At 45.6% G+C, this 13,510-nt stretch overlaps 1 protein-coding gene across 1 annotated transcript in view; it reads left to right on the plus strand.

Moving 5' to 3' along the window:
• Positions 1 to 13,510, plus strand: part of KMT2B (lysine methyltransferase 2B) — a 1,030,490-nt gene that overhangs the window by 932,295 nt on the left and 84,685 nt on the right. Inside the window, exon 29 of the mRNA XM_086929980.1 lies at positions 4,747 to 4,904. Within this exon, the coding sequence (XP_086786106.1) occupies positions 4,747 to 4,904 (158 nt within the window). The remainder of the gene's footprint in view (positions 1 to 4,746; positions 4,905 to 13,510) is intronic.

Genomic DNA, 13,510 nt, shown 5'->3' on the forward strand with positions numbered 1-13,510 from the left:
CTTCAGAATAGGCAAGTCAACAAGCCTATGACAAGAACAGCATGCCCCGCTCCACCGTTTTTGTGGTTAGTCGTAGTGCCTTATGGTAGTGTTACTGCAAGCGGTGTCTCTCCCCTGGCTAGTCGATTTATCTCTAATATGTCAGCTGAAACCTCTGCTCCCGCTGCGCGGTCTACACTCAAGGCATTACATCATTACTGATTGGTAGAGTTGCGTGTGCACCAATTTCTGCAGTGCCCAAATCTATTCTTTCCATGGGAGGTTGTGCCCCTCACTTTTGACCCATGACTGCTGCTTCTGCAGTGTGTTTACGTGGGAGTGTTGCTGCTTATGGCCGACCCGCCATCCATGCGGTGTTTAGAGCCGGTGCTGCACCCTCTCTAAAGTCTGCTCTCAGCTACACTAGTGCAAATAATCCAGGTAGTTGCCTGATATGCCAATGTGCGTCCCAGTGATAGGATATACATGCGCTGTTTCAGAGGCACTCACCACCGCCATTACAGCACGCCGGCCTGCATACCTCGTGGGAGCCGAGGTGCTTGCGTGCGCGTCTTCTCCCTGCAGCAGTTCCAAGTCGTCAGGGGTGCATCGCGGTCTGACCTGTTATATGGCGAAAGCTGCTGCATTCCGCCCCGGACGTCCTCAAAACTTGCCCCTCGTGTTCCCCAGGGCTCTACCTTCCGATGATACTTTGGGCAAGTCTCGTCGTCGGGAGAGGATAATTATAGTATATCAGTGCCAGACTGCGGGAGCCTCACACGATGGCGGCCATTCCGCTTGTGCGCCACCGAGCACCCACCGGCTGTTCGGTCCTTCTTCTTTTCTTGTAGTTTCTTCTGGTCTGAGGATAAAAAGGTTCAGGGCTGTGCCCATAAATACTAGACTTAAAAGGTTTTTACAGGTAGGTAAAAAGGTTGAGACCAACAGTCCCTTCCCTTAGGTGGGTACACCCTCTATTGTGCCACCTTCCAGTGGGAGGGAGGCATAAGCCTTTCCCTGGTTGGCTGAGTCACCCCCATCTGCAAGATGGTGGGACTGATAGTTGTGCTTCACCTCGCCTCCCCCACCTGAGGGGTCGGGTTGGCAGAGGTGGGCACACCTCTCTTCCTCTCTTGTTTTTCCCGCCGGTTCTCCGGCCCAAATTGGGATTCAGAACCAGTGGGGACTTGTTGCTGAAAGCAGCAAGTGGCCTGTGGAAGCTCACAAAGGTGGCAAGCCATTGAGGCTTCCCCTTCGTGGACCCTGCCCATGCTGGGGGAAGAGGCTTAGCTCCTCATCCCATATTGTGAATTGTTTCAGGCCCGAGAGCAGCAGGCTCTCGACCCAGGGGTCCAGAAACATGTCTGGTGGTGGCAGCTGAAAGCAGCCACTCGACCTGGACTATAATCGTAGGTTAGTTTTCAGGGGGCATCTCTACGATGCCCTCTGAGTGCATTATTCATTGAGTCCCACACTGACATCAGTGTGGAGTTCATGTCATGTGAAGTTTGATACCAAACTTCTCAGTTTTCAGTGTAGCCATTATGATGCTGTGGAGTGGGGCCCAGTTGCTGGGAGCAGCAAATGGCTGGGTTAGCTCACAGAGGCGGCAAGCCTTTGAAGCTTCCCCTGCATGAACCCCGCCCTTCCTGAGGGAGAAGGCTTGGCACCTCTGCCCAGGATGTGCCTTGTTTCAGGACTCGGAAAGTGGGAGGGTCTTGACCCTGGGGTCCAGAAACATGTTAGGGGGTGGAAGCTGGTGAGCAGTCAGTCAGCCAAGACACTAGTTTTAGCTTGTTTTTCAGGGGACATTATAAGATATCCTCTTGAGTGCATTGGGCATTAAATCCCACACTGGCATCCGTGTGGTTTTAATGTGCTCAGAAGTTTGCTACCAAACATCCCAGAATTCAGTAAAGCCATTATGGTGCTGTGGGGATCGTATTGAAAAACTCTCATATCATATACTCTTTATGGCTTTACCTCACTTACAATGTCTACAAATAAACAGACACTGTAGGGGTACAGGGCTCATGCACCTGTGCCCGCACCAATGGTATAGTGCACCCTGCTAGAGGGGTGGCTTACCTTTATCCGAGGCAGTGGGTTGTAGGCATGGCACACCGGGGCCTCCCGGTTTCCGGCAACAGTGGGTAGGTCTGCGGGTGTTTTGCTATTAAGCAAATGACACAAGGGAATTCCATGTGTCTTACCTGCCGGTTACTGATGCTGTAAATCACCAACCTCGTTAGGGCTGGTCATGTCTTACCAGGTACTACACAGAGTATTGTTTAGGTTGGTTTATCAGGATAATATCACCAGACAAACCACCCTTGTGTAGGTATGTGATTTTATTAGATCCTGACGAATCGCCGCTAGATCACATGACTATTAGGCGAGAAACATGTTGACCACATAACATAGCGCTGAATCTGAGACATTACCTCAGAAGTGCGCCTTTCATCTTTTAACCATGTTGGAAGGCCTATTGATTAAAACTGTTTTCTTTAGTACTTCTATTTCCTGTTTTAACCTTCCTTCGGGTCACTTACCTTCACTCACTCCATCTACACTGTTTAAGCCCGTTACCCCTCAAGGCACAAAACAGCAACTTGGAATAAAAGATCTCTGCCAAAGAGCCCCTTATAGGGAGCCCGTTCGGTATTGTAGCGCCGATTTGAAGAGGCCCACGCCCTGTGATGAAGCATGGCACCACACCTTGTGATGAAGCATGACACCCAGCTAGGTGTGTGAGGGCCCTAATTCCAACAGGTCGAACCCCCGTTCCCCCTGTAATTCATGACCCCAAAGTCCTGCCTGCCCCAACCCCCATCCCGCCCCTTCCCCATCAGTTAGGAATTGCATACTGTTTGTATTCACACAGCGATGTGTGTCATGTTGACTCCACGTTTCTCTGCACCAAAACGCGTAGCCTGCTCTGGTGGTGGTTGTGTGTGGGGGAGGGGGGTGGATTAGGGGTGTTAGTGTGGGTGTGTTGGTGAGTGTGTGTGTGTGTTAGTGTGGGTGTTAGTGTGGGTGTTAGTGTTAAGGTCCAGGACCTCTAAGGGTGACACAATATGTGCAGCAGCTCGTAGAGACCTTCCCTGGTCACAGGGCCCTTAGTACCTATGGTACCTTTTACAAAGGGACTTACATATGGCCAGATAGTTGCCAATTGGATTGCAATAGTACAGTTTAAGTGTAACAATGTAGGCCCTTGGTACCTGGTTGGCAGGAACCTAGGGAACACTTAGTCAAAGAGCATCAACAGGCAAAAAGTGGGGGCCACCCATGCAAAAATGGGCACTTTACTACAACTGGCCTTCCAACCAGAACAATGCAGCCTCTTTTTGCAGTAACCGATCTCCATAGAAGCCTGTTGCGCTCGCAATGCTGTTTTGCACCTGGCTGCACTCGTGCCACTGGTAGTGGTCTGTTGGTGCTGCCTTGAACCTTGGCCACCAGTGACCTTAACTCCAGGAGATTGGTCTTTTAGGTCTCTGTACTATACCTGTTTGCAGTACTTGTTCTTCCTTCTTTAGGATAAATTGCAGAACTGAGAAATTGTACCAAGTGTCCACTTTTTAAAGTGAAAAGAATTAATATTGAAAATGTACTTGCCTGAATGATTTTTTTCTGATGCCTGAACATATATAAAGATACTTGCTATTTTTATAAATCGGTGTGGAGCTCCTCCTTGAGTCGTGTTGTTGTTTATTGATCAATGTGTGAATTTGCAAATGTTAGATAACAGTTGTACCTTTTATAAGGGACTGACATGTGGCCTGAGAGGTGCCAACTGAGGGTTCAGGGTACAGTTTTGGTTAAAGAACACAGGCCCTGGGAACCTAATTGGCAGGGACCCAGAGCACATCAAGACTACGTACATCTGTAGTCTGGCAAACCGGGGGGGATGGTGGGGGGTTACGGCAACAGAAACCCAGCTACCTACATAGATGTACTCCATTTCTTTGCCATTAAATTCAAATGTCCTCTGGTTACGTCAGTTGAAATTAAATTCCCCCCCCCCCCCCCATTTTAGGAGCAGTTGTGAGAGATTGGTCAATGAAGCTGGCAAGCCATAGGTTTCCAGAGAATCACATGTCTTTACACTGGCTTGGCTGTCGCTAAGATTTGGGAACAGATAAATTCTCTAGTCTTATCCAGTTGTATGCCGTAATTTTGCTACTATTGGATCAAATGACAGTACCCACTTCAAATAAAGGCTGAAGTAAAGTTAGTAATTCCAGATGTTTATAGACTTTGAACATGAAGGCTCCATTACTGTGTCAGCAGTATGAAGATTTGTCTGGATTTGGAATGATCTTCAACAACAACTGTATCTCTGGCCATCAACCTGTTACATCCTTGGTGGCACCTAAGAGAAACAGACTCTTCACCCTGAAGAAAACACTTCTTTGAAGTCCACCTTTGAGGTATGCTGTTTGAATCCCCCCGTCTTTGAAATACAGCTGTAGGTGGAATGTTTCTGAAAGGTGCTAAGCAATTCTGTTTATTATAGAATAGACTACAGTGTCTTGTGGTGGTGTCAGAAAAAAGCAGTGAAGGCTCAACCAGTAAAACCATATGATACACTTCTCCCCCCTGTGCATGGTAGTTTGGGTGGGAGAAGACAGCTCAGAAGATGGTTTGAGTCCTCTGTAGAACTGCCAGAGAAAAAATGGTATCTGTTCTCACGATCCATCGAGCTCCCAGACTCGTGTGCTGAAAGTCGGTCCTCAGTGTTGTCCGTTTTTTGTTTTTCAGGTCGCTAATAGATGTGACAGCCTCTCCAAAGTCACAGGCAGATACCCCTGATCAAGAAACCGAGGCCATGAAGGAGCCCAAATCAGAGTCTGCTAACAGTGCTGCTGTTTCGTCCACCACAGAGTCCGTGGAAGAGCCTCCTTGGTACAAATACTCAGGTAATATCTACAGCCATCCTTATAAGGCATATACTGTCACAGTAACCGATTCTAACAAGAGGTCATATAATTAAATGATTCCAGTTGTCCAATATATGGCAGTGTCCTGATGTCAGTATTATGGTAAATTATGCTAAAAGGGAAATTTAGTTTGGGTGATTTTCTTTTCCAAAAAAGCCTCTAGTTTTATTTAGTATGTATGGCTAACACACTTGTACTGCACAATTTTTAAGAGAGAATGTTCTTAAGTCTGATATGCCTGGTAAATATAGGTGGTTACTTTGTATGGTTTTACTCCAGGAGTCATTACATCATGTTAAATACATCTGAAATGTTTACAGTGGTACATCTTGGGTGCCTTTACTTTGCATCATTAAAGGTAAGGTTAAGATCATATGCGCTTTTCATTTTTTAAACTAATTTTATAATTTATGTAAAAGGTTTTTTTAAATAGAAATTCTAAAAAGTAATGCATTAAATTAAAATATTTACTATATTGATGAGAAAATGTGAGTAAAATTGTACAATCCTAAAAGCCATTACCCACAAATTATTAGCCATCTCTGAACTCTAAGTATCCCATTCATAACTAAAAAAACATTTAAAACCTTATACGCAAACACTCCCCCAAATCCTAAATCTTCATTTTAACACTGAACCTATTCCCATCCATAAACCCTAAAATTCCATTATGACCTTACCATTACCTATCGCTAAACCCCATAAATCCATAAAAACCCATCCCTGAAAACTTGAGCATTAAAACCCTTAACCTAGCACTAACTAGAATTGTAGATCTTCCCTCTGAGCCCCCTACCCATTCGCCCACCTGAAACCCGAAAACCCAATCTACACACACAAATATGCACGAATCCCCAAATGTATATATGTATTTAATTATATCTACTATACTTTTAATAAAAAATATCAAAATAATTGCATATTTTGAATACTACTTTGGTATATATTTAATGCTACCTATTTTTTTAATATTTAGTCAACTTTGCATTAACTTAAGTGCCATTACATATATAGGGAAACGGCATTTAATTCAGACTCTATACCACTAAATGCACATAACTATAAAAATGTGTGTATGCACGCTTGCACAGTTATATACATATATACTGTACAGGTTGGGTGCAATTTAGCATTCTTAAAGTAACTTAGCTTTGACGTTAAAGACTGCGAGGTACAGATACACATTTTTACTTGTGATGTAATGACTCCTGATGTAACACCCATGGAGCAATAACTTCCAGTGTAAGGTCTGTAAAGTAATGCTGGCATACCATGTCTGGTACCTATTTTTATTTTGCAGCAGTGATGGGAGTATGTAATAGACTATGTAAAACAAAAAATCTCAATACTAGATAATTGTATACATTATAAAATAATGTATAATACTTAGTTTAGAATAGATGGGATATGTGTAGGATACGTTATTGCTAGTATGCTCCATCTTTTGGAGAAAATTGACATTGCCCAGACATTTGCTTACTCAAAGGAGCATTGAATGCATTTAACTCAAGGCAGCCATGGTACTATTTGCAATCTCGCCTGGTCTTGAAATACTAGGCTGCTAACTGTATAAGTACTTCACAGTATATTCCTGTCTTGTCACAGTATCCTTTTGTGCAACACAATCTACCTCTGTAAGCTTAATACACTTATCCTGGTCTGTAGGTGCTCTTCTGCTTCACTGCTGTGTATCTGTTTTTTGAGTGAAAGGAATTTTTGGCTTCGCAATTGCCCTGTGTAGGAAAGTGCCCTTTTTAACATGGTCACCCCACTTTTTGCCCTAGCACTGATGCTTTTTGACTGGAGGTGCACTTGGTCCCGGCTCACCAGACCGCCAGTGCTCTTTCCCTTAAAACAAGATAAATATCTAATTGTAACCCAGTTGGCAATGACTTGAGTACCCCTGTAAGTCACTATTAAATGGTACCCCTGGTACCCAGGGCATGGATACTAAAAAGGATCCTTATAAGCTGCAGCATGCATTATGATACCTAAAGGGACCAACACAAAAATATCATGCAGACTGCTATTGTAAAATGCGTGAAATGGTGCAAACCATTTTGAAACCAGGAAATGGCACACTCCCTGTGCCATGCCCATGTACACTGCATATACTATATGTAAGTCACCCCCACAGCTGGCCTTAGAGCCATCAGGCAGGGTGCATTATATTACATGTGAGGGTGCATCTGCATGAGCAGGTACGCCCCTGTGATGTCTAGTTCTATTACTAGATATTGCAAGTGATCAGGCAGCCATCTTAAGGACATGTACTGGGCACTGGTCATTGCAAGTTACACAGCTACATGATGGCTGCACTGAAATTAATGGTGTTTGTTATCAAACACCTTGTCTTAATAAATCTGTATTAATGCCAGTACTAGTTTTATTATGACATGCACCCCAAGAGCACCTCAGAGGTACATCCTGCCAGCCTCCTAGTGTGCTGGCTGACTGGTATCACCCACCCTGCCACCACAGAGGAGTTTCTGACCCTTGTAGATAAGAGCCTGCGCTCTGAGGTCAGAAACAATGCGTGCTCTCACAGAACGTGAATACACCTCCAGCAGGATGGCTTGTGAATTGGCATGTCAAGGCCAGAGGCTTCACACCCTGTGCCGCCCTTGATATGCAACAATGTTTTCCCCCCAGACCTGGGCAATGCCACCCCCTGTCCTGGGGCCGATTTGGCACCAGAGCATTTGGGTAATTGGGTAGTCAGTGGGCATGTTGCACTTTCAGGCTAGAAACCTGCCTAAGGTGGGCCATCTGCGGTAGACAACCAAGGAAGGGTTTCACCATTTTGAATTTTGTGAAACTAGTAATTCTGGGTTAGGATTAAGCCTTCTCTCCACAGGAATTGGTCATATTGGGGGAAGGCGGTACAAACATAGATGGAGTGCTGAAACGTTTCAAACACTCACCACGGTCAAGACTAATGGGTTGGAGCCACCTTTCTTTTGCTCACCACGCTACCCCAGTTTGGACCCAGCTATATGCAAATCAGTCTTCACCCTGCCCCTCATGGATGCAGTCCATCTTGAATTGCCAGGCCAGGTACTCCCGGAAACGAGCATCCTGGGACCGGTTTCGGAGTATCTCACCTCATCAGCCAGGCAAGTTTGAATGCAGTGGTGTTGCTCGGATATGAATTTACCTTAACGAAATGAAAAGACTAGAGGTGTTTGACAAAACAGAAACAAGTTTATTTCATTAAATGGTGCGTTGAAAGTGTCAACAGAATGCATCTGAGGAAAGTCTCCCCCTGTACAAAGTTTTAGCTGTTTTTATACCTTTCTTGCAAGTACCATAAATTGATTGCTGCATAATTAAAATGCATTACAGTCCTAACTAAACAAGGATGGGCATCTTGATTAGGACACAGCTGACTCTCGACCTCCGGAGAGCTGGTGTGGGCCAGTGTGTGTCCAGATGTCCAGCACGAGGGACGCGTGATCAATACATATGGTGTGCATGTCGTGTCCTGATTAGCTGAGTGTTTCGTCCGTTTGTTGTCGCACCCCTGCATTCTTTTGGTGTTAGTGCTGGTGACCTCCTGACTGTGCCCCAATCTCGGCTGCATTATTATTCTGGTGCCATTTTGTTGTGCCTCTCGGCCCGTCCCTGCAGCTGCTCCCCCGCGGCCCCGCCCCGTGCCCTACAGCATCTCCAAATCGATCCCTTCCCCACTCGCCACCCCGCTCCCGCCTCCCATCTGCTCCTCCCTCGCTCCGCCCCCCTCCACTCTCCACTTACGTTAGAGCGACATACGCGCAGCGTTCACGCGCCCCATGCGCGCCAAAGGCGCGCCAAAGGTTAGCCCGTCTACGCCTGGACCGCGCCCAGCGCCAGACCCTCTGGCCCCCGCAAAACCCACTCCACCCGCCTAACGTACGACGCCGCAACCCTTTCTGCACTCAACACCGGCCGTCTCCCCGACTGCCACCAAGCCGCCCCAGGACGCACCCATGGACCCTTCACCTGCCAATCCTGCAAGTTCTGCTGCATCAAGACCCACACTACATCCACAAACGCCAAACAGAGCTCCGACAATAACCACCTGAAGTGCATCCTGCTCAACACCCGCTCGGTCCACAGACACGCCATTGAACTATGGAACCTACTAGACACCACAACACCAGACGTCGCCTTTCTTACAGAAACCTGGATGAACGCCTCATCAGCGCCCGACATCGCCATAGCCATCCCGGACGGTTACAAGATCATCCGAAAGGACCGCATCAACAAAACAGGAGGAGGCATCGCCATCATCCACAAGAACACCATCCGCATCACGACAAGCTCCGATGACACCTTCACAGCCGCTGAACACCTTCACTTCCAGATACACACCGACCCCAAGACCACACTTAGAGGCACCCTCATCTACAGACCACCAGGACCCCGCACACAATTCAGCGAAGACATCACTGACTTTATCAGCCCACACGCCCTCCCCTCCGAAGACTACATTCTCCTAGGAGACCTCAACTTCCACCTGGAAAAGAACAACGATAGCAACACCACCACCCTTCTGGACAACCTCGCCAATCTCGGACTTAAACAACTGGTAAACACCCCCACCCACTAAGCCGGACACACGCTCGACCCAATCTTCTCCTCCAGCAAGCACGTCTCCTTCAATCACGCCACAGGTCTCCACTGGACGGACCACAGCTGCGTCCACTTCAACTTAAGAACTACCGCCCCATTTCGCTCCTCCCATTCCGTGCCAAAGTCCTAGAGAAGACCGTCAACAGTCAGCTCGCCGCATTCCTCGAGTCTAGCGGTTCCCTCGACCCCTCACAGTCCGGCTTCCGAGCCAAACACAGCACCGAGACCGCCCTCATCGCAGCCACAGACGACATCCGAACACTACTCGACAACGGGGAAACAGCTGCCTTCATCCTCCTGGACCTCTCCGCAGCGCTTGATTCGGTCTGTCATAGCACCCTTGTACAACGCCTCAGTAACGCTGGGATACAAGGAAAAGCATTGGATTGGATCATCTCGTTCCTCGCCGGAAGAACCCAGAGAGTCCGCCTCCCCCCTTTCAGATCAGAGGCCACCGAAGTCATCTGCGGCGTACCACAAGGATAATCTCTCAGCCCACCCTCTTCAACGTCTACACGAGCCCCCTCGCATCCATCGCACGCCAGCACAACCTCAACATCATCTCCTACGCCGACGACACCCAGCTGATCCTCTCCCTCACCAAAGACCCACACCCCGCCAAAACCAACCTACACGAAGGGATGAAAGACGTAGCCGAGTGGATGAAGAACAGCCGCTTAAAACTGAATTCAGACAAGACGGAAGTCCTAATCCTAGGATCATCCCCCTTTGCATGGGACGACTCATGGTGGCCTCCGGCCCTGGGCAGCGCACCCAAACCAACGGACCATGCTCGCAACCTGGGATTCATTCTAGACTCCTCCCTCTCTATGACCAGACAAGTCAACGCCATCTCATCATCATGCTTTAACATCTTACACATGCTCCGAAAGATCTTCCGATGGATCCCCACCGAAACAAGAAAGACGGTCACCCAAGCACTTGTCACAAGCCGACTTGACTACGGAAACACCCTCTACGCCGGAACCACAGCCAAATTACAGAAAAAACTCCAACGTATTCAGAACGCCTCCGCCCGACTCATCCTAGACAAGAGAATAACGTTCCGTCTCCTCACCCACGCACACAAAGCCCTCTACGACCTAGGACCCAGATACCTCAACACGCGCCTGACCTTTTACACCCCCACCCGCCAACTACGGTCGTCCAATCAAGCCCTCGCCACAATTCCACGCATCCGAAGAGCCACCATGGGAGGAATATCATTCTCCTACTTAGCGGCCAAAACCTGGAATTCTCTCCCCACCCAACTCCGCCTTACACAGAACCACCTCTCCTTCAGAAAACAACTCAAAACTTAGCTATTTGATAAGTAGCGAACCCCCCTCCCTCAAGCGCCTTGAGACCCTCTGGGTGAGTAGTGCGCTATACAAATTTTGACTTGACTTGGTATTTTTGGGGAACAGGACCCTTTGGCCAAACGTGTTTTATTGAGGCAAATTGCCACAGACCTGTTTGTGATGTAACTCTCGGTGGGATCGATCAAGGTATTCCCAGGGCATGCATTTATTTTGGATTGAGAGAGAGTCCACCTGTGACCTGTTATTCCATAGGCGTGGGTGTGGGTCAAAGAACCGGTCAGACCACTTATCTCTGACTCTGAGTTGATGGTAAGGACACCTTGGGTAAATCCGATAGCAATGATACAGGTTCATTGGAACCCCTAAAATTAATGACAGTCACCAGTGTCATTTTTATCAACATTCTCAATAGCTTGTGTAGAGTTGTCATAGCGTACATTAGCATTTTCATTGCCGATCTTTGGCATGTTTTTGCATTTCCAGATCATGGTATTTGTTGACATCGCTGTTACTAGCAGTAACCATGTCTGTACATGGATTATGGCATACATTGGCTTTGCTACTACCATTACCATCGCTGTTGTGCAGGCATAGATTATGACATACATTGGCATTGTATTTATGTACACCAATATTGTCATGTAGGTACGAGTTATGGTATACTTTGGTATTTCACTTATCGGTATTGTCGTTGTCAGCCCTGCACTTGCTTATATATTTACCCATTCCAACACACCCCCACTTGATTCTTCAGCTACTTTATCCTCCTCATATGGCACACCAGTTATGTTATAAGAAAGTGTGTGTGTGCATTGTCTGTTACCTTTTCCTGGATAAGTACATACTACTTAATTTGAAGACTGCGTTTTTACAGCTGGAAACCCCTACTTGTAGGAAACCATTTAAAAGAAGTATAACAACGAGTGTTTGTAGGAAAGCTGTCCTCCACCACTTTTTGCCAAACTACTGGTGCACTTAGACTTGATGTCCCATGGGTCCCTGCCAATCAGGTTCCCAGTGCCTGTGTTTTTCCCCTAAACTAACCCAATTGGCATCTCTGGCAACAGGTCATCCCCTGGTAAATGGTACCACAGGTACCCTGGGCACTGTGACCAGGGAAGTCCCCTAAGGGCTGCAGCACTTAAATGTGCCCCCCTTAGAGGCCCTGTACCTTTACTTGTGTGTGTATATATATATATATATATATATATATATATATATATATATATATATATATATATATATATATATATATATATATATATATACACACACACGATAATTTGTGATGTCTAATCATGTTGAAATGTTGCATAATATCATTTGTGTATGTATATATATATATATATATATATATATATATATATATATATATATATATATATATATATGCAACAATGATCATAAATATAGACATCGCCAATGGGAGTTACTAAATGGTGATTAGTCCAATGACTTATCATGCGAATAATTCCTCCTATTTGTACCTAAAAATTTTGCACAAAATGTCCAACTATATATTTAATAAGTATTTTTTTCCGGTATATCGGCACATTAGTATAGTTGAATATTGTGTTGTTAGATATGCCCTTGTATTATACATACGTCAAAACAAATGGATTCCCTTGGATTGTGTACTAAAAAAGCTGAGAATTAGCTATAACACAGAAAAATTTACATCACACACGTTAAGAATATGAACAATATTAAAATTAAGAGTACAAAACAGTTTATTGAAACATTAAAAATAGCATACGGTACACTTCTAAATAATATCCAAAGAAAATTAAAAACAAATTTATAATTTTGTGACCTGCACAAAAATATACGACAGACAAAACTGAATTGTAAAACATAGGACTTGTAAATTACAAAACGTACATTCACAATAAAAGTTTCAATCAGCCCTGGTGTTATAACCTCACAATCTTATATACATCGGGGAGGAAAGCATGAATTGTACATAAACTTGCGTCGACGCGTTTCGGTGGTTGTGCGTATGATTAGGTTCCACCTTTGTCAAGACTGTTATATTCGTTGTCTGTCATACAGATGGATCTTCATCGATCTCCTGTAGGTTTCCTGTGCGTGAACCCTTCTGTAATTTATAGTGGCTGTGGTTTTGGGAGTGTCAAGTTTATACCATCTGCAGGTTATTCATACAATTCCTATTCCGTAGAAGATTAAGGAATTAGTTCTAGTCCGTCAATAGGTGGACACTTTTGTGCGATTGGACGACCGCTGTGATTAACAAACGTCGTGTTACACTTCTGGTCAGGAATATGAAATAGACCTGAGAAAATCACTCAATATGAGAGGATAACTTGATATGAAGATTATATGTAGAGGCGCAGTGTGCTGCCTGGTCTTAGTTGCGTGCTCGGGTATTTCAGGTCATTTAGATAAAAATATCCCCTGTTTAAGCAGCAGCGTGGCTTCACTACGGGTGTCTGTTTGCGAGTGAGAGTGTATTATACAACCAATGTCCCCCTTCCAAGCCTGCTCTCCATGTCTATTTTAATTTGTCCAATCAAAATTGAGCAGTTTCACTTTAAATATTTAACCCTCACTCACTGTCATGTGAGCAAGGTACAGGGGTGCCGAAACGTTATGAAACCGACAAGCGATTAAAGAAATTGTACACCGTGA

The sequence above is a fragment of the Lissotriton vulgaris genome, chromosome 7 (assembly GCF_964263255.1).
Source record: "Lissotriton vulgaris chromosome 7, aLisVul1.2, whole genome shotgun sequence".
NCBI lineage: Eukaryota > Metazoa > Chordata > Amphibia > Caudata > Salamandridae > Lissotriton > Lissotriton vulgaris.